Here is a 22,118-nt window from a genome sequence, read left to right as displayed (position 1 = left end):
AAACAATGTCCCGCTTTCTCTCCTGGGATGATGTTGTAGCCAAAGTTTTATCAGGGTCGGTACGTATGATTGTGGCCCAAATGGGTTTCAGATCAGGCCTGGGAGGCTATTAGGCGGAGAGGAAGTTTCAAGCTTGTCAGATGCGGGGAAGTCTAGCAGTAATTTCAGTCCTAGAGAGCAGTGAGTGTCGTCTGCCCTCCCAGTCATAACAAGGCAAATGGGTGTCTCCACTGGTATTTAATGTCAATTCTACACAGCTTATCCTTTATTGGTTTGAATTCCCTTCTTCGTCAGAGAGTGGTTGCCAAGAGATCTTGATACAGCTGGATCTTGTGTCCCTGGAAGGCTATGTTGGCCTTCATTCATGGTGCCTAGAGGATAGCTTTCTTCTCCGCAAAGAAATGGACATGAGTCAAGATGTCTGGAGTGGCCAGGGGCTGCTGTTACTCGGTGTGCCCTGTCAATGACTGGTGGCATTTGATCAACATCGCCTCTGATGGACTGTAGAAGTGTAGCAGTAAAGGTCATAATATCATTACCTTCTGCTCTCCTGGGGCCCTCAGAATATGAATGTTATTTCGGCGACTCCGGACTTCAAGGCCTTCGTGTCTGACCCCTGCGACGGAGTCAAAATTCCCTCGGTTTTTATTATTGTGGGCTAGCGGCCTATAGTGTCCCTCAGCAAGGTCTAAACATGTGGGACACTTTGACAGGGGTGTCTCCAATAGTGTGCAATGGCTGGCGTCATCGGTTGATGTGACTAGGCGGAGAGTAATGGCCAACTCAGTCTGCTCCAGTAGAAGAAGTATTTCTCAAAGTCGCCAACATGTGGGGGTGACTTGTCGCATGCAGGGCCTCAGTTATGGCAAGCAAGGGGCAAAGTAATTCAGAGCAGCCAGCTGCCCCGCTTTTAGTGTAAGCTGGGGTCCTGTCGCCAGTTGCTTGCGACAACCCCAGGGAGTTTCTCCTCTCCTCTGCAGTATATGCTATTCCACTCTATGCCATTCCACTGTATGCCACATTCACTGTATGCCTCTCCACACTCTATGCTATTCCACTGTATGCTACTCTGCCCTACGCCGCTCCAGGGTATGTCACTCCACTCTAAACCTCTCCATGCTACACTACTCCATTGGACATCACTCCACTGTATGCTATTACCCTCTACCCCATTCCAGTGTACGCCACTCCAGTCTACACCACTTCATAGTATGCCACTGCACTACTGTACGATACTCCATTATACCCTATTCCAGGCTACGGCATTCTACGGTACAAAACTTCACTCTAGGCTATTCCATTGTACACCACTCCACTATATGCTACTCCGCTCTACGCCACACCAGTGTACAAAACGCCATTCTATGTTAGTCCATTGGAAGCCACTCCACTCCACTATTTGCTATTTCACTGTACCCCGTTCCACTGTTCTCCAGTCTACAACACTCCACTGTATGCCACTCCACTCTACGCTATTCCACTTTACGCCACTCTACACCATTTTATGCCACTCCAGTGTACTCTTCTCTGCTCTATATAACTCCATTCTATGAAACTCTACTACTCTATGCCACTCTACTAGACTCTACTCAACTCCATCCCCGTACATTCCACTGTCCAAATTTGCTCTCAACTCTAAGCCATACACTCTATTGTACAATACGCTACTTTACAAGTTTCCAACACTGTATGACACAGAACTCTACTCTACTGTATGAGACGCCACTTCTGTTTATAATAGTTTTCTTGACTCTACGCTATGTCATTCAATCTATGCCACCCCATTCTACACTAATCCTTTGTACCTTACTCCACTCTATGCCATTCCACTATACACCACTCCACTCTACGCTATTCCACTCTATGTCACTCCATTCTTCTATAATCCACTGTACAGTGCTCCACTGTACACTATTCCACTGTATGCTACTCCACTTTATGACTCTACGCCACTACAGTTTATGACACTCCACTCTACACTGCCCCATTGTATGACACTCTCCTCCACTCTATATAACTCTGCTCTATTGAAGTCTACCACAATTCATTGCACTCTACGACATTCTACTTCACTTTATCCCCGTACACTTCATTGTCCAACTCTATACTCCACTCTATGCATGGAATCTCCAATGTACAAAACTCTATTCGTACATTTGTACATATTCCACTACAAAAAAACTTTTCTGTACGACAAAGCACACCATTCTACTGTGCGAGACCCCACTCCAATTTACAGTTTACTACCTATGCTGCTCCAATACACTCCACTGCATGCCATCCTACTCTACGACACACTAATATACTGTACTGTACTTTACTCCACACTATGTTACACCACTCCATTTGACTCTACTCCACTGTACAAGACTATCTCACTCTAAGCTACTATACAACAATCCACTCTATGCAACTCCACTGTTTCACACACTACTGTACTCTATGCAACTCCACTCTACCATAAATCAATCAATTATTTGGGCAGCACAACATCTCACCTGTGGGATCTCAAGGCGCTGGTAAGCGGGTGCTGATCAGTTGAAAAGCCACGTCTTGACGTCCTTCTTGAGCTAATTTAGTGACAGGGGATGCCTGAGGTGGAGTGTCAGAGTGTTCCAGGTTTACGTGGCGAGGTAGGAGAAGGATCTACCTCCTGCTGTGTTCTTCCTGATTCTAGGTGTGGCGGTGAGTGCCAGTTGAGCAGAGCAGAGTTGTCTGGAGGGGGTGTAGAAAGATAGGCAGTAGTTGAGGTAGGCTGGTCTGATGTTGTGCAAGGCCTTTTAAGCATGTGTCAGGAGTCTGAAGTTGATGCGTTTGTTGATGTGGAGTCAGTGCAGGTTTTTCTGGTGGGCGGAGATGAGGCTGTGGTGGGGGGATGTCCACGATGAGTCTGGCCGCTGCATTCTGTTTTCTCTGAAGTCTCTTCGTGATGCCAGCATAGAGGGCATTGCCGTAGTCAAGTTTGCTGCTGACGAGTGCGTGGGTGGCCGTCCTTGTTTCGATGGGGATCCACTTGAAGATCTTCCGGAGCAGGCGAAGTGTGTGGAAGCATGACGATAACGCGGTGTTGACTTGGCCGGCCATGGACAACGAGGGGTTGAGAATGATGGCAAGGTTGCATGCATGGTCGCAGAAAGCAGTTCCAAGGGCTGTTGGCCACCAGGAGTCATCCCAAGCAGTGGGTGTGGGGCCCAGGATGAGATTCTCTGTCTTATCTGAGTTGAGCTTAAGGCAGCTGTCTTTCATCCAGTTGGCGACTGCTCTCATTCGGTTGTGGAAGTTGCTCTTGGCTGTTGATGGTTCGTCGGAAAGGGATAGAATTAGCTCTGTGTTGATGCCGTGGTGTCTGACGATCTTGGTGAGCAGGGCCATGTCAATATTAAAGAGGGTGGGGTCTGGTGGGAGTTTGACTCTCTGGGTTCTTCTGGTGAGGAAGGAGCAGATCCACCCTAAGGCCTTGCCGCGGATTCCTGCATCATATTGTCTGGTGTATAAGGTGGTGTGGGAGACCCTGTTGAAGGCAGCAGAGAGGTCGAGGAGGATGAGGGCAGCTGTTTCTCTGTGGTCCAGTAGGGTGCAGATGTCATCCATGGCTGCAAGGAGAACAGTTTCAGTGCTATGGTTGTTCCTGAATTTGGATTGGGAGGGGTCTACGATGTGGTTTGTCTCGAGGAACTCCATGAGCTGCATGTTGATAGCTTTTTCGATTACCTTGGCCCAGAAGGGGAGCAATGAGATTGGTCTGTAGTTTTTCATATCCTTTTGTTTCATATCCTTTGGGTCAGCGGAGGGTTTCCTAAGTAGAGAGTTAATCTCCGCGCGTTTCCAGTCGTCCAGGAAGGTGGCGGTATCCATGGAGCTGTCCAGCACAGTTCGGGGGTGATGGTGGCGCTGGCTCAGTTAAAAATGTGGCGTCGGCATGGGTCTGAGGGTGCCCCTGCTTGGATAGGGCTCATGGGTTTTCAGGTGTCTTTGGTAGTGATGAGGGTCCAGTGGTGGTTGGGGTTTGAGGAGGTGCTGGTAGGCGGGGGGAGTGGGGAGGGAGTGGGCTTGGCTCTTGAATCCTTCATAAATGTCCTGGATTTTTCAGTGAAAAAAGGTGGTGAGATTGTCGCAGAGGTCTTGGAAGGGGGGGTGAATTCCTTAACTATGGTGAAGAGCTCCTTGCTGTTGTGTGCATTGGTGTTGATGTTCTCCTGAATGGGTGACTTTCTGGAGGATCTAATGCACTGGTGTTGTGAGGTGACTGCTTTGTTGTAGGCTTTGCGGTCTGTCATGCTCTCGCGGTTTCTCCATTTTTGATCTAGTCGTCTACAGGTGCGCTTTGATTCTTGGAGACCTGACGAGAACCAACTGGGTTTCCTGTGGTGCTGACTGCTGGCAGGTTTCCTTAGAAGGGCTAGGGTGTTGGTGCAGTCGGCGATCCAATGGTGGAGGTTGCTGGCCAAGTCATTAGCATCCACGGTGTCCTGTGTCGGGGGGTTGGCTTGCGCGGGGTGGCTGAGTTCGGCATGAGCTGGACGTTATTCCAGTTTCGGGGGGGGGGCGGAGGACATGGTGGCGTACAGTGGTCCTGGAGAATGAGAAGTGGATGCAGTGGTGGTCAGACCAGTGGTGTTTGGAGGTGTGTGAGAAGGAGATGTTGTTTCCTGCTGAGAAGATGGGGTCGAGGGTGTGTCCTGCTGAGTGTGTGGGGAGGTTGACCAGTTGTTTAAGTCAGAGGGTGGTGAGGTACTTCAAGAGGAATTAGGTGTTTAAGTCATTGCGGTTGAAAGTTAAGGTCCCCGAGGAGGATGTAATTTGTTGAGGTGAGGGTGTGGGGAGCTATGAGGTCGGCAAGGGCTTCGCTGAACAGAGGCGGGGTCCAGGAGGTCTGTAGATGAGGGTGCCACGGAGGGCGGTGTTCGGGTCAGTATGGATTTGGAAGTCTAGGTGTTTTGCGGCAGAGGCCTAAGCCTGGGCATCGATGCTGGGCGTAAGGCGAAGCGTGTTTTTGTAGATGATGGCGATGCCTCCTCATGGTTGGTTTACTCATTCTTTATGGATAATCTTGTAGCCATCGGAATGGCGGTGGCAATGTCCGGGGCTGTGGTGGTGGTTTTTCAGGTCTCCATGAGGAAGGCGACATCGGGGAGACAGAGTTGAGTAGATTCCATACTTCTACTGCATGTTTGATGCGGGAGGGGGCATTCAGTATTATGCATCTGAGGTGTCCGGGTGGGCTCGAAGTGTAGTGGTTTGGTGTGCAGAGGCAAGTGAAGGTGCAGTTACGGCAGGAGAATGGGCCTTGATTGTCCTTTGTTGAAGTGTGGTGGCATGAGGAGGAACCTCTGGTGTTGAGGGCGTGCAGGGTGCTGGCGTCGTATCAACGGATGGTGCGGGAATTAAGGTCCGTGGTGCTGGGTGCGGTCCGAGCACAGACAGGCTAGCCTTTGGCATATCCACACAACAGCTGCCATTAAGAAGGAGAGGGAGGTGGGAGGGGGTCGGTCAGCTGGGAGACGGGAGGGCAGGAAACGTGGTCTTAAGAGGGGGCTGGCCGCAGGGGTAACAGCGGCGGGGGAATGCAGTGATCGACAAAGAGGAAGGAAAAAGATTGAAAAGGAGGCCAAAAAAAAGAGGAGAAAAGTGAAAAAAGCGGGGGAGTGATGCTAACACTGACCAGAGATCAGTGAAGGCGCTTCTTCATTGTGCAGCGGCCGCCATTAATAAGCCGATGAAGATAGGAGGGGTTGGGCTCTAAGAGGGCAGCGGGGTCCCAGGGGCAGGAGGATGCGGGAATCAGCAAAGGGGATGGAAAATGATAAAAAAGGAGGCAGAGAAAAAAAGATTAAAAAACATAAAGGCAGAAAAAGTGTACGGAGAGGCAGAAAGGCAGCAGACAGAATGACAGAAGGCCACCAAGGATGAGGTGCCAGTGGGTGCCTGCGGGTGGTGGAGGGCCTCAAACACACAGTCAGGCAAGCTCACAGGATGCAGGGCGGTGGCAGCAGCAGCAACAGGTGGTGCTGCGCGGGGGAGCAGCACAAACAATGACCAGGGGTCACAACACTCTGCCACACTGTCCCTCTCCAACTTTACTCCAGTCTATAACTCTTCACTCCACTGTACAGCATTGTACTATATTGTCTGCTATTGTACAACACTCTACTTCACTCCACTCTGCTATACTATAGGCGACTATATGCCACTCTTTGTAAGACACTGCATTCCATTTCACTCTACTCTGACACAGTAGTCTACTCTACTCCACTACTCAGTGGCCTAACAAAGGTCCCCGCAGCCCCTGTGGTGCGGGGGGTGATCTCCAGGGGGCCCCCTTAGCATAGTACTCTTGCCTGAAAGCTCTTGCACTGTGTACAGAGGTCTCCCTCAAGCTTCATTATGCCACTGCCACTACTCCACTATATGAAACTCCACTCTACGCCACTCAATGACATTGTACTCTATAACACTAAATGCCAATTGACTGTACTGTACTATAAACCACTCCACAAAAATCAATTAGACTATATGCCACTCTACTCTTCTGTAGTTTACATTACTTTCCAATACTGTACATCTCCCCACTAGACTGTACTGTACAACACAGTACTCCAATTTATGACACTTTACTCAACGCTATGCTACACCACTCCACTCTACAGCATTCCCCCACCACTATAGTCTACAACACACCACTCTACTCTATGATACTTTACCCCCACTCTATGCCACTGTACAATTCAGTGTTTTACACTCCACTACACTTGAATCTACTACACTTTATTCAATTCTTCGCCACTGTACTATACCCTGCTACTCCACTGTATGCAATTCATACAACATTGTACCACCCTCTATGCCACTCTGCTCCACTCAATTTCCATCCATTCTACGCAACTGTATTACACTGTATGACCATCAACAATACTCAATGGCACACCACTCAACTTCTCTCTACAATACACCACTCCACTCTATGACACGGCACTCCACTCTACGATACTCTGCTACATTGTACCTTAGGACACTCCTGTCAGACCTGGCATCCTTAAGGTGATCCTACCATATACTTTTTTGCCTTTACATCCGGTTTTGTTGCTGAATCTTTTTGTTGGCCTTAGGACTCTGAGCACTTTACCACTGCTAATCAGTGCTAAAGTGCATGTGCTTCTCCCCTAAAACATGGTAGCATTGGTGTAACCACAATTGGCATATTTCATTTATATGTATGTCCCTTGTACAGTGGTATACCATATACACAGGGCCTGTAAATTAAATGCTACTAGTGGGACTGCAGCACTGATTGTGCCACCCACTTACGTAGCCCTGTAAATATGTCTCAGGCCTGCCACTGCAGAGCCAGTGTGTGCTGTCTCACTGCCACTCTGACCTGACACTTAAAAACTCTTGCAAAGCCTTCAACTCCCCTTTCTCTTACATCCAAACTAGGAGGGCTTTGAGGCTGCAGCTGCCAGGGGCTGTGTGGTAGATGACTTATGGCCTGCAGACCCTCTACTTGTAAGTCCATTGGAATGGAGGCTTTGATTACCAAGCTCGCAGAGGTGGGGTGTTCGCTGAGGAAGCAAGGGTTACCCGGTGCAGGGCAATGGCAACGGGTGATCATCCTATTTACAGGAGGCCCCGTGCTGGGCTTGGGCCAGGTTCCCAGCAGGACGCCTGTAAGTGCTTTGTTAAAGGGCAGAAGGGGTTTAAATGTAGAAGCCCCAAGTCAAAGTGCTTCATTCAAGATGTTTGTCTTGACAGCCACTGAGGGCAGTTCGAGGTCGAGGACCTCCGTTGCCCTATGCACCACCATTGCTTAGGAAGCTCCCTCCTCCGTAGTTATAGTTGGGGGAGAGAGCAAGCCAATATCTGGAGAGGTCCAGCCCACTGGCCTCTCTCGTAGCTCCTTATTCCAGTCCAAGAATCTCTCCAACTGGTGTTCTAAAGAGTCCAATGACCCCTCCCACTCTTCTCCCATGCCTAGCTGTGAAAAAAAAGGCTCAGGCAATGATATGGCACCTGGCAGCGCCTCTGGCTCATCGAGAATCAGAATGGGGCTGGCGCCGCGGGTGGACACCGGGATCATCAGCGTCGTGCCCTTGCTAGAGAAGGTCATTTGGGTATGCCTGGCGCCAGTCCGGATCCAGAATAGGATCCATGAGACTCCCTCAGAGCCAAAGCTGAAGCTGTCGGAGTTGTATCGGATGGGGCCTCCTTTGATCCTGTGGGGCCCAAAGGCATGCCAGAGGGGTCAACCCATTCCCATACTCGGTGCATGCCCTTGTGAAACTCCTTAATCTGAGCGGGTGTCGATCCGGCTCCCAGAAATGGAGGAAGGTGCGGAGTCAAACTGGGCAATAGCTCTGCAGAACCGTGCTGGGAATGCCAATGTACCCCAATCGTCTCATCAGCTGACGGACAAGATAAAGTTGAAGTCAACTTAAACTTCTCCTTCTTCTTCTGCCTCTTTGCCTAGTGTCCCGAGGACCTCAATGGGGAGTCACGCATGCCAGTATTACCGACTGCCAGCAGCTTTAGGGACCGCTCCCTCAAAGCCTTCAGTGTCATGGCCCCGCAGTCCGGGCACGACCTGGAGTTGTGGTCACACTCGAGGCACTAGAGGCAAACAAGATGGGAGTCCGTAACCGACATGGCGCGGTGACAGGCTACAAAAGGTTTTAACCCAGCCTTTCTTAATGACATCCTCAACACACAAAGAAAAACTCAACAAAAAGTTGAAAAAAAGCCTGTCGAAAGATGACAGAGAGGTAGCTCTCTTTCGATCTGCGCTAACTGGCGCCTATATAGGTGACAGCGATGTCACTTCCGGTGCCAACAACACCAAGCGGAGCCAAATGGAGCCACCTGATGGCGCAAGCAAGGGATATTGCTCAGCAAAAGGGATGCAGCCTGACGCCTGGGAAAATCAAAGGTAAGGAATATGCAGTTTGAAGTCTCTATCAGATAAATCCTCTTTACTGATAAAGTTGGATTTATTATTACCATTTTAGAAATGCCACATTTAGAAAGTGGGCATTTCTGAGCTCTCACTGCCCCGTGTGCCTACAGCGTATCTCCAATACACGTCTGGCTTGGGCTGGGTGACACCTACACTTGTGGATTCCCTTCAGACACCCACAACATAGGATACTCAACTGCATCTGTCTTCATCTGCATACTTATGGGTCTTTCTGGGGAGGTGGATGGGGGGGGCTCCCACTTACATCTCAAGGGGTAGTGGGCAGGGTCCTCACAACAGGGTCTGATTAACTCCCATTGATAGTCTGGGGCTGCAGCTCACCTGAAAGAGGGACAAGTGCACTTTGAAGGAATTCTTTGTAGTCACCCTCCACATAAAAAGCACTTTCCAGTATAAGTATTGAATCTCTGACCCCCTAAAATCAGTACATGTCTGTACTCAAGGAAACTCAGCTGGAGTAGAAACTGCTATGCTGAAGGATCGCCACTATGCTGTGTCTGACAGTTTCAAGGACCTGCTGCCCTGCTGGTTTTTTGCCCTGCAACTCAAGACGGCCCCCAGAGTGACTCCAAGGGCTTGCCGACTTGCCAATGGTTCTACACCAGATCTCTGAGACATCAAAGATCTTCATCGCAACTCACTGCTCATCTAACCAAGATTTCAGCACAACTTCGCTGCAACCTGCCACTCCCTTTTGCTCGAAAATTCAGCGCGGCCCCACCTGGACTTCCCAGCGGTCTTGTGGCAAACCGCTGCACCTTCGAAGCAGCTTCACCATGGGCCACGACCCATGTTGCCAAGTGACGGAGACGTGCACGACATGCTGGCCTTCCCCAACTGGTGAGTCACGCTTTAGCTCAACCCTGCTTCTTGCCCTCGTGCTGGCTCGACTCTGAACAATTAGCCTTCACCCACTGTAATGATATTTAAGTTTTGACCACTGACTTCACGTTGCACTTAGACTAGCAGTACACTGTCACATTAGTGACCACCAACTTAATTTTGCCTATTGACTTTATTTTAGCATTAGCCACTGCCATGTTAAAAGCTGCATGTAATTTTCCATGCTCACGTTATACAATGTGCTCATGATTTTATTCTGCTTGTTTTCGTGTTCTTTCCCACCAAGGGCTTAGGCTGATAAGAATGTACTAGGACGGCAGGGAATGGTTTTGTTTTGAAGGGGAATCTTTTGGCCAAGTCCCGACGTGTTCTTTTCAAAGCTGGCCTAAAGTAATCAGCATTTTTTGAATAATAAACTTATGAGGAGGGAGTTTCTAGAATTCTCCTCTTGTTTGTTCAAAGTATAAGAGGCAGAGACCAGATGGACCGGGGAGTGATTCAGATCTCAGACATGCTCAGGACGCTGAGGTATGTCATCCTTCCTGTGAGGATAATTGGTCTCTCTCTCTCTCTCTCTCCAAGATCGATTCTGGGATCTGCCGATCTGATGCTGATAGGAGGGAGATGAAGCAGATGTGCCCTTGCCTCATGGTGATGCATATTTTTTAATTCTTGTTATCTGTTTTGCATTGTAATATATATATATATATATATATATATATATATATATATATATATATATATATATATATATATATATACACACACATACATATATAGATACATATATTTGCTGTGTATATTGCAGTGGAGAATCATTTATACATGTTTTAATTTCATTGCTGTGACCATTTCTAAACGTGCGCTTTCAGAATGCTAATCTCCTTTACGAACCTTGCGAAGTGAATTAATAAATGTCTTCTTTAGACTAAGAAGCGCATTCCAGAGATTTTAGTCAGTGCATGAGTGTTTCAGCTCGGTCATTAGTGAAGCAAAACATTTTGCCGCAGTCGGACAGTCTAAAAGGAGGTTGGAGGTTGAAAGTATACGTTTTAAAAGTGAAAATATGTTTTTATTCAGAGAGTTAAAGGAAGCACCGCAAACCTTTTCTGAAAATGCATGTGAAATTAAAATGCCTTATGATGTCTTGGCAAATGTGTTTTCTTGTTTATCAGGACTTTCTACATTTTGGGATGGGTGCCTGGACAAAACAGAATTAATAACTGCACTTAATATGTTTAAAAAAGGTGCTTTTTGAACGGAATGATGTCTCTTTTGATCTTGACAGGAGGGTTTGGATACTTTTGTCTGCTTACAGAAAAATGCATGAGAGATGTAAGTAGCTAGAAAATGAAAAAAAAGAAATTAGAGAAACAATTTATTGACACAATAAATACTGTAATTATGCTGTCTTGTCAGAATAAGTTATAACAAGATAAGGCTGATATCTACCAAGCCGTCACAGGGAAAGCTGATTTTTCACACTCCAGTAATGAGAAGGTTAAAAAAGGGGGGGGCAATGTGAGCTACATAAGCAGAACATAGTTCGTGCTCAGCTAATATTTAGACAAAAAATACAGAGCAGCCCACAGATTTTGGCAGGAGTTGAAATGCATTCTTTTAAAGGTTACACCCAGCAAGAAGTAAAGGATGTTAAAGATATATTCACAGAGCTTTTGCAAAGTAAAATGTGGCCAGGACATAGAGAGATGTTGCTACGGGTAAAACAAAAGATTTTGGAGTTTGCTACTCCTCGCACTAAGCAAGAGACACAGCGATTCATGGGATTGTTTGATTTTTGGAGACAGCGTGACCCTCATCTGAGTAAAATCTTAACTCTTTGGTACAAAGTGACAAAAAAAAACATGAGTTTGAATGGGGTGAAGAGCAGCAGTGCGTTTTTGATTTGGCAAAAGAAATAATTCAACAGGTTTTAGGCTTGTGGACAGTGCAGGAAGGAGACATTGTGTTGCATGTAACTATCCAGGGACTATAAAAAGATTGGAGCAGGTAGCAAAAGCAGAGAAGAACCGGAGTGTCCATGGGGTTCTGGACTGAAAAACTATCTCATGGGACTTTGAAAAACTGGAGAGAGCATTTAAATGAAGCCCTCCAGATTCTGAATAACAGACCATTACAAAATGCTGAAACTCCGATACAACCACATCTGGCCACCAACACCATTGTGTACTGGGAAATAATAGCTGGAGCTTCAGCTCCATACAGAACCACATCAGAATCTGCAGATCTTGACCTACATGCTTACAAAATTGCCCAACTTGTCATAAGTCCAGAGTATGGAGGATTGGTGAGGAAGGGGACTGCCCCAGTTCTTCTGATAGTACAAGGAAAGGGAGGTTTTGGTTCAACTGACAAAAGCCCTGGTGCTGAGGTGTGGGCGGAATCCCCAAATGGCTCGCCAGAACCTGCAGAAATTATAGCCAATGACCCTAATGTCCTCCTGGTCATAAAACTAGGAAAGGAAAATGGGAGCACATTTCAGCTGACAAATGTTATTTGCAAGAAAGATCATAATTGTTTCTTTTACAGATCATACTTCGACTTGCCTCTGACCATGAGTGTGCTGTGTGGTTTCCCTTCGGGCATGTGAGTGTGCGGTCGGGAGGGACAGCACTCACAACCTGTACCTGATTGATCAATCACATTGCGCAACACCCCTGCTGCTTTTGAAGGGCAATACCTATGGATCCATTTGGCGCAAGTTGTGCTCCACAGATCAAAATTCTGCATGGGAAATAATGCAGAGTACCATGGATGTTCTATCAACCTGTTTGATTGCAATTCTAATGGAACCAACAACAAAAGATTGGCGAGTAGGAACATTATCTTGATTAATTCAGTTCTACCCAACCATTACTAACTGTAGTAAAAGCCAATGTGTGATTAATTATTTCATTTACAGGGACATCCTGTCTGGATTACGTTTGAAGGCCATATGAAGAGCAGAAATACTGAACTATAACACTTCTACAAATTTAGTGACCATTGCTTGGACCACATTTAGGGCCTGATTACGACTTCGGCGGAAGGGATTACTCTGTCCCAAATGTGACGGATATCCCGCCCGCCATATTACCAGATCCATGAGATATAATGGACTCGTAATTCGGCGGGCGGGATATCCTCTCCATTGAAGTCGTAATCAGGCCCTTAATGTTACCCTAACAAAACACTGTTCACTTTCATATCAGGAGCTAACTCTGTTTCACAGAAGTGCCAAACTATAAACAACCATCCACTGGTGAATGTTCTACTCTCTTTCAGTTGTGGATGTGTTCACAAATTGGAAAAAATATTTTCATTCTGTACGTGCATTACCCGTTAGATACGCTTTTGCATTAACAGTACCAAAAATAGCCAGTCTTAGATATAATTCAATAAACAATGCTTGAAACAATGAAAGAGTAACCACACAAACCATTAATGATGCTCCATAATAATGTGAAACGAACCGAAGTGTCTTACATATTATTTTCCTCTTCTCTGATTCAAAATCCTAAATGGATGTGAAGTAAAAGAACAAGATACATTACTAATTTTCTGAGCACAAAGGTGTAAAAGCCATTAACGAGAACAGTATTGAAATTTCATTTAATAGCTAGCTCCTAATTGAACAAGAAATTACACACACACTTGCACTCTTCTTCTTACTGTTGATAAATATCTTCACTTATATTAACTTCCCAGCACCAATAGCAGCAATAAGAGTAGAATTTATACTGACATAAGAAATCAGCCATTAACAAAAGAGAAAGCATGAAGGCTGCTTGAGTCAGAGCTGCTTCAATGACTATTCAATTCACATTGCAAATCTTTCAATTATGTTCTAAAAAATAAAATTGCAATCTAAAGTTACAAAGGAGTATTTGAGTGCTGAGATACCTGTAATGGGTAAATATGTATTGTAAAAGCTTATTTTGTCTTTCTCTTACCACAGACTATCAGGTAGACCTCAGAAGATTTTTAAAAACCTACAAATGTGAAAGGAGCATGGAACATGACAACAAGCATTTTCCATCCATGCACTAAAGATCTGGAAAAATATCCCTGTATTCATCGGGAACACGCCAAGGCTGCTCCAGTTAAGGAAAGAGTTGAAAACAAAAACCTCTAAAAACAAAACGCTGCATCACAATGCATTAACCATCCACAAATCAGCTTCCCTCCCTAATACGCAGTGACTTTAAACTTGCATTTGACCATTCACAGTGCTCTGCTGCCTTTTGGCTAGGATTGAGCTATAGAAATACTGTATACATACATAAATACATAAAAGTGCAAGTTTAAAAACGCCAAGCACTGCCAGGTCATACTGCCACAATGCAATGTTCCAGCCTCTAAAAATGAGGGAGGTATGGTTGAGTGTGTAAAAATGTGAGTAGTTTGCCCAAATCTGAAACCCAAGGTTACAGGCAAGCACATTTTAGGGCTGTTGATACTCTTTGCTTGGTCATAAACATTGACAGAATATAATGTGTGTAAGAGGCTGTCTCTCTCTATATAGTGTACACAAATGATGTGCACTGTGTAGAGAATTCAAGCAACCCCACCTTGGTATCCAGAGGTAAAAAGCAGACCACCTAGTGCTCTGTTTTTGTGGTAGTGTGAGTGAGCAGTTAGGCTTATCTTGGAGATGTGCTAAGCGTTTGTTGTACTCACAGCATCAATAAATGTGGACACACACTCAAAAGAATAATTCAAGACCAATTTACAAAAAATACTTCTGATTTTTATAAAATGTTTAAGACTAAGATCATCAAAATCGGGTAAGTACTTTCTAAGCTATGATTTTTTAAAGTTTAGCAAAATAGTATTTTTGTGCATAATTACGCAACCTAGGAATCAATGGAGAAAACGTTAAAAATGCATACAAAATCAGGCAATGCTCTCACAAGCATCACCTTCTATTTTTAGGTGCAGGTCGTCGAGATGTCCTGTGGTCCACCCAGACATGTTCGGGCGGTTCCCGGTTAAAGTGGGAGCAGCATCTTAAAGTCTTGGAGCTGGTGCAGAACGAAGAAGGTAACCACTTGGAATCACATTGCAGAGGTGGACTTAAAGGTAAGTCCGGTGGGTACCCTTGGAATGTAGAGGTCGGAAGAGGTTACGGACCCCTTAGAGCACAGTTGGTTTTCCAATGAAGTAGCTAGGGAGGACGGGTGCAGGGCAGATAGGTCAGCCAAGGGTCGTGCGTCAAGGAGTGTTTGGAGCCAGGTGCAGGTCACTTTGAGGGTGGATTTCAAGTCAGCAGGGCCACTCTGGGGGTGGTTCTTGGGTGTCCTAAGGTCCGTCGACTGGTGTTGCATCTAGTTCTCGGGGAGTCCAGACTGGACTATTCTTCGGAGTGTCCAACAAGGGGGTGCAGTACAGTACCCCAGGGCTATGGCACGTCTCAGCCGCTGGAGGTCGCAGTACCACCAAACTTGCCACACTGGCAGGGTTTGTCCTCAGAGTCTGTCAGGAGAAATTTGGTCTGGCTGCTGTGTCCGGTTCAATGGTCAGTGGACGGGCAGTGAACTGGACTTCACTGGTTCTTGCCTACTGGATGCAGCGAGTGATGCCTTCATTCTAGAGGGAGGTTCTTGGCAGGTTTTAGATGGTCGGAGGTCGTCTGGGGTTTCTTAGAGTCTGTCCAATGTCCAGTCAACACCTCAGCGGCGATTGTCGAGTGCTCGGTGCAGTACGCAGGTTTCAGCGCCTTTTTGTTCTTGCAGCAGGACTTCTGTTCTTGAGCCTTGGGTCTTCTTTGTCGTTGGTCTTCTTGTGTCTGTTGAATCTGATCTGCAGGTCTAGGGATGCTCACTAAATACTACAATTAGTGGGCATTAAGGGGACTACCTGGTAGTGGTCAATGGGCCACCTTCCTTGGGGTGGCTACACCCACTTTGGGACCACTTCCTGTGAGAAGGGGTCACATCACTAACCTTGGGAGGTTATTTTCCTGTCATCAAAGATGGAGGAAAATAAAATGGAGTGGTCACCTCGATTGTCACACCTGGGGGGTTGGTGCAGGCAGAGGGGGCTACTCAATCTACTCTAAGTTTTTCTGTTGGTTTTCCTTCTCAAAGTGTGAGAAAAAAAGTTGGGCGGCTGTCTGCTGCTAGCAGCAGAGTCAGGGGTCAGATTTTAAAGGCAGTAAAGCCTTTGAAGCTGGCCGCTGAGCATGGGTGCCTGCCTGGGGAGTGGGGGGAGGTGTAACACCTCTACCCAGGAAAGACTGTGTTCTGGCTCATGAGAACAGAGCTTCTCAGCCCAGGAGTCAAGTTTTGTGTCTGGCGGTGGCAGGCTGGTGAAAAATAATCAGCAACCATGCCAGGGCTAGTAGGTTTTGCAGAGGTCACCTCGAAGGTGCCTTCTGGGTACATGTTATAATAAATCCAACACTGGCATCAGTGTGGGTGTATTATTCTGAGTTGTTTGATACCAAACAACCCAGTATTCAGAGAGGCCATGATGTAGCGGAGGAAGTCGTAATGACCAGTGTCCAGCACATGCATTTACTATGGCTCCCCTGCACGCCTGCTATGTCTTAAGGTTTTGTAAAGACACAGTAGGGGCATATTTGCTCATGCAAACATATGCCTTCAAATGCATTACAGTGCACTCTGCCTTAGGGATGTAAGGCCTGCCAGAGGGGTGACTTACCTATTGTGCATGCAGGGTTAGTAGACAGGGTACTCTAGGTGAGAGCCATGTTGAGTTTGCAACTTTTAAATACACCTTGTCATGCACTTGCAATGGCAGTCTGCATGAGGCTGGTGTAAGGGCCTCTCAGAGTGGCACATTTGGTGCGGCCTCTCAGAGTGGCACATTTGGTGCTGCAGCTCTGGGGGGCCACTTCAGTGCCCATTCCCTTGGTATCAGGTGTACCATTTACTAGGGACTTACAAGGGTGGCTGAAGTGCCAATACATAGTACAGTTTTAGGGAAAGAGATCTGGCCCTGGGAATCTGTTTAGCAGGGGCCCAGGGCACTTACAGTTTGAAACCATATCCTTTCCAGCCAAAAAGTGGTGGACTACTATGTCAAAGAGGCCCTTTCTCACACTGTGGTATGATAACGGACTGAAAGTAGACATCTTTAGGAGCAGACTCAAATCTACAAGAAAATAATCATCTTAGAACACAGGTCGGCCTGTAAATCATGTTAGGTTTAAATCTAGCAAGTCTGAATGTACCAGTAAATGTTGAAGAAACAGTCCTGCTCATCTCTGCCAACAAAATAATGGCCAAGACACTGGCACAGGAAGGGTGCTTTGCCCTTTCCCTCTGCCCCGTCCATGGTCGAGTAGTAAAATTAAGCCATTCTTGGGGTTCAGTGGGCTACAGTACCACTGCACTATTCACCCTGGTCTAGGAGTTGTGCAGTTTCAGCTTTAACTCTCTTGGAACAAACCCTTTGGCAACCTGCCAATGCTTTGATGTTCTGTTTGGAGATGTATACATTAATCTTAAAACTGACTGTCCTCTCTGGACATTCCTCATACACTGATGTTCAAATAGTGGGTTTGACAATTTCATTATATTCAAGTGTTTATGTATTAACTTTAGAGTTACTTCAGTGCTGAGCATCACCTATTGACCATTCGTGGTGCTCAATTGAGCATAAAAGTGCATACTGAAGACATTTCATGGAGTTATGCTTCCTACGGATGGGAGGAGGGATTCCTTGATAATCCTCAGCCACTTTGTTGTTTTAGCAGGATAAAACAAGGCCATGGTTACCAACGTGATTTTTAAGAGCCTCCTAAAATGATGCACTCAGAGTGTGGCTGGAGATATGGCCTGTAGGCATGCTTGGACCTGGAATCCCTTTAGAACTTGGGCCCGGAACTCCATGCTTGTATCCAAGAGGCAACATACAGCCTGCCCAGAGACTTTTCCTTCAATAAATTGTAGTGTCCTGTGTTGACACTTACCCCAATATATTTATTTTGAACTGGAAGAATGTATGCTGAGTGAATGGTGTCCTATTGAGGAGTTAGTGAATTATGCACAAGAAGATGGTTCCACTTTTGGGAGTCTTTGTTCAACGTGTGCTACATAGGATCACCCCTCACATGGTTTTATATTAGATTTTCACTTTACCATAGGCAAATATACAATAGACAAAACATCACATTCAATATTTTGGACTGCAAAGAACTAGAATCTGAAATTGAAAATACCCTTGGTGTATGAAAGAATTAGGCAGGCTCAGCCAAAATGATTATCTATCAAAGATTCATAAATATGAAGGCCCTTCGCATTGCTTTAGGATGTGATTAAGTGTTGGAACATCTTATCTAAATGTGTCAATTTACTGAATCATCACAGATAAGACAGGAGTTAAAAGAATGACATTTGACTGCACAACCGAAATATTGACCACAATGGACGTAGAGTCACGTTCCATGAAAATCCCTAAAAATGGTGCAATGAATGAGATGAACAATTATAGAAAGGAAAGAAAGCCTACCCTGTGTTCCTACACTTCATCATGAAATCATGAACTGTCACAAAGGTAGACATATAAAAGCATGTCATCTTGACAGCTGCTATAGGGATGAGGAGATTATGTTAGAATGTGTGCACTTAAGAGTGCTCACACAAACAATCCAAATCAACAACCTGTCGGCAAACAGAGTTCCAAAAATATTTAATGAATTAAAAAAAGGACTGTGTCTAGCCTCCTCTCCATAAAGGATATATTCCATCCTTCAACTCATTCTTGCATTTTCCCATTCATCAATCCGTACAATCACACATCCAAAAGTGCCAAATCAATGACAAAGACAGTTCGTTTAGAAGAAAAAGCCTGGTTATCTAGGTTTATCTCTCACATATTGCAGAACTGCACAGATTTGCTCTTTCTGATGTGAGTTGTAAGCTCAAAAGTTCTTACAGTAAGCTAAACCACCCGTGGGTGTCATCCTCCAGAGGTCAATCAAATATATATCATTAAAGTGGGTAATAGTAATACCTTTCAGGGCTGATAAAATGAATACCAATAATTTATACAAAAGTAACACCTTTCATTTATAATGAAATGAGTCTCATTCCAAGTGCAGGACTAAACTACGATCTCTGATCGGAATTACGAGTTGTGTAATAATTATCCAACACTTAACAGTTTTTTTCCCCTGATAGACTGACAATTTTTTCCTGATGGAATCTGTCAAATCTATCGAAATTATGTAGGAAAAGGTGAGTAAAAAAAAGGCAAAATATGCAGAATTCAGTGTGTTAAATACAGATTCTGCAAGTTATGTCTGATTTGTATGTTAAAAACTCAGAATAGGAGGTATTTACCATGCGTGGTAAATACCTCACTCTGGGGTAATGCTATGTACCACATACTTTATCCTATTCTACCAAACTTTTAAAGAGACCACAGTAAAAGAAAAAAACGACTTATTGAGCGATACATAAAAAAATATATATTTTTAGGGTCCGAGCTAAACTCAAATAATTAATTTTGCAATGCTAGAGTCACTTATAGTTCGAAAGGGGCATGCCTTCTGTGTACAGCCCTTAAACACTGTTTACACAGTTTTTAAGAGATTAATCGATAGCCTTTACAGTTAAAACATAGATAGTGGAGGAGCCTAGTGTAACAGGCCCGAGATGCCTCAGACTACTGGAACGCTATGAAGTGGCTTCAGGTCTGAAAATGAACCCTGCTAAATCCATACTAATTCCGTTGGCGCACTCACGAGATTGTTTCGACTGGCAGGAAGAGGGATTTACGATGGAGGCCTGGGTGCCTCAGACCCCTACCTTTACTAATTAGCCTCCCAATTAATAGTGATACACGACTGGTTTAATGGGGGATGGGGAGACCCAGCCTACCGAGTAGAATTGGAGACCCTAGGGTTTCCCCGACTTTTAGACATCATGTACGGGAACCCCCTGCCCGAGAGATGGGAGATGTTACCTAAGTGATTTTCCTGACATGGCGAGCTGCCCTGAGATACACCCACTGGAATACCACTGTTACACACCAAACACCACTGTGGAGAGGGAAATGGCTAAGCGCAACTGCAGCTCTAGAGGGATTCCGGGAATGGGATCTGGTGGGCATCTCCCTGGTTGGTGACGTGTGGGCAGGGGACTCCATGAAATCTTTTCAAGACTTAAGGAGGGATTTTCAACTAGCCCCAACACAATCCTTCCGATATCTCCAACTCAGGCATGCTTTAAAAACCCACATACCGACGGCAAGTTCTCTACCAGAATCTAACCCGCTAGAAGCCAAACTACTCATGGGAAACCTGGGAGGGAAAGGGGTTTCCCAAATCTATAAAATGTTAGTTAACAATGCCCCTGGAGACGTGAACCTCATTAGACCCAGATGGGAAGCATGGGTGGGAGCCCTAGAAGACACAGAATGGAGGGAAGCACTGATGGCACCCAGGTCCTTAGTAGTGTCGGCCAAGCTCCGCACAGTGCAATTCTATTACTTGCACAGTGCGTACTTATCTCCTGCTAGGCTATACCGCGCAGGTCTACGACCCTCGGCCCAATGCCCAAGATGCTTGCTCGAACCTGCAGATTTCTTCCACATGGTCTGGTCATGTCAAGTGATTCAGTCCTATTGGGAATCAGTGTTTCGAGTGCTGGAGAAAGTCTTAAATGGTGAAATACAAAGAACTGCCAAATTAGTCCTGCTGGGCGTATTGGAGGGCATGAGAGGAACACGGGCTCACCGAGCACTGGTAACCACAGCCCTGTTGATAGCTAAAAGGGACATAGCAGCAACATGGATCTCCCCCGAGGGCCCAAAACTACATAAATGGAAGAAAGGGGTAGACTGGTGTGCGGCCCAAGAAAAGGTGGTCTATGATTCTAGAGGGTGTCCCCGGAAATTTGAAAAGATATGGGGGAGATGGGTAGACTTGCTACTATAATACAGTAGAAGATGGGAACCTGGCCAAGACGGCAGTACTGGAACCAAGGCAATAGACAAATCCCACAGTTCTAAACTTTGACTTCCCATATGGTATCTATCTGTTTGAAAATCACTAATGTCCTTAACCTTGTATACAATGTTATATGGAACTGTAATTGCGCTCTGCTTGACATATCACAGTTTTTGTTCCTTGTTGCTTGTTTATTATTTTTCTCAAAACAATAAAACTTGTTTATCAAAAAAAAAAAACATAGATAGCAGTGTTATTATCAACGTACATTTGGAAGCCTCCCCAAACTTAGTGCTGTATCCCTCACGTGCGACAGCCGAGAAACAGAAGCTGCGCAGTGACCATTCAGGAAAACACACAGAGGCAGTTTTAAGCAACATTTTCTGGCCACCGTATCAAGTCCAAACTTTCTAAACGGAAATTATCATGAAATCTCGTGACTATACTTCCAATTATGTACAGATGGTAATATTCCCGATGCAAAATTGACGTATGTGACATTAAAATATAACAAATGGTCGAATGCAATGTCTTTTTTATTTGGTTCCATTGCCTTTTTATGGGTGAGCGCAAAGCGCTCCATCCATAAAGTAATCTCTCTTTGGGCTTCAAACCACGCCCAGGTCACGTCAGTCTCTTTCATTGGTTCCTGGGCTTGCTCTTTAAAATCTTTTTGCTTTCATTTGTGAAAGGCATGCATACGTCATGCCTTTTCCGGTGTTTAGCCCGCCTACACAGCACTGGTTAAACTACTAGAAACATACGAGGCTCGATGTTTTGAGCCTGGTTTCTGGACTACTTTATCTGTTAATTTTTCCCACAGCACGGTCGTGATGGGGTTTACATAGCGCGATTGCGCTCTGTTTTTTTCATTTTCAATTTCAGCGCGATCGCGCTCCGTTTTTTTTCTTTTAATTTGTGAGGCAAGAAATGTTAGGTTAGGAGTTTACAACGCAAATAGCTCCAACTCGAGCAAATGCGAGCCCTGTTGCATTGAAAATGCTTGTTTTATTTATGGTATGCATATGCTTGATACAAACATGTATGTGATTTGTATGTGTTCTTTTATATGTGTTAATGTTCAATACCACACGTGCTGGAAGTAGGGGTGTGTAGGGTGCTGCAGCACCCCCACAAACAGCCAAGCTGGAGTACCCAAGTTAATAAGCAATAAATATGTCTTTAAATGTTGTTTTTATCATGTCACATTTCCCTTGTTCAAACACAGAGGTCAGATTTCAGGATATGGCTCTGACAAATTGCTTCTTATTCTTTTTTCATGGTAATTGTTGTTTACAGTTTTTTTCACTGACTGTAAAGTGAGAGGATTTAAGAAAATGTTGCAGGATTGAAAGGACAGGGTGTAGGATGTAATTTTTCGTAACA

The 22,118-nt window shown here is 45.4% G+C and overlaps 1 protein-coding gene across 2 annotated transcripts in view; it reads right to left on the bottom strand.

Moving 5' to 3' along the window:
- DYNC2LI1 (dynein cytoplasmic 2 light intermediate chain 1) overlaps nucleotides 1-22,118 on the bottom strand; it is a 271,075-nt gene that overhangs the window by 85,478 nt on the left and 163,479 nt on the right. Inside the window, exon 8 of one of the 2 annotated variants that reach the window (XM_069233995.1) lies at nucleotides 13,251-13,328. The exons of the other annotated variant lie outside the window; for it this stretch is intronic. Within the exon in view, the coding sequence (XP_069090096.1) occupies nucleotides 13,251-13,328 (78 nt within the window). The remainder of the gene's footprint in view (nucleotides 1-13,250; nucleotides 13,329-22,118) is intronic. 2 annotated transcript variants of the gene reach the window in all.

The sequence above is a fragment of the Pleurodeles waltl genome, chromosome 5, assembly GCF_031143425.1.
Source record: "Pleurodeles waltl isolate 20211129_DDA chromosome 5, aPleWal1.hap1.20221129, whole genome shotgun sequence".
Taxonomy (NCBI): domain Eukaryota; kingdom Metazoa; phylum Chordata; class Amphibia; order Caudata; family Salamandridae; genus Pleurodeles; species Pleurodeles waltl.
Note: the sequence above shows the minus strand (reverse complement) of the source record. Positions and strands in the feature narration are given on the sequence as shown.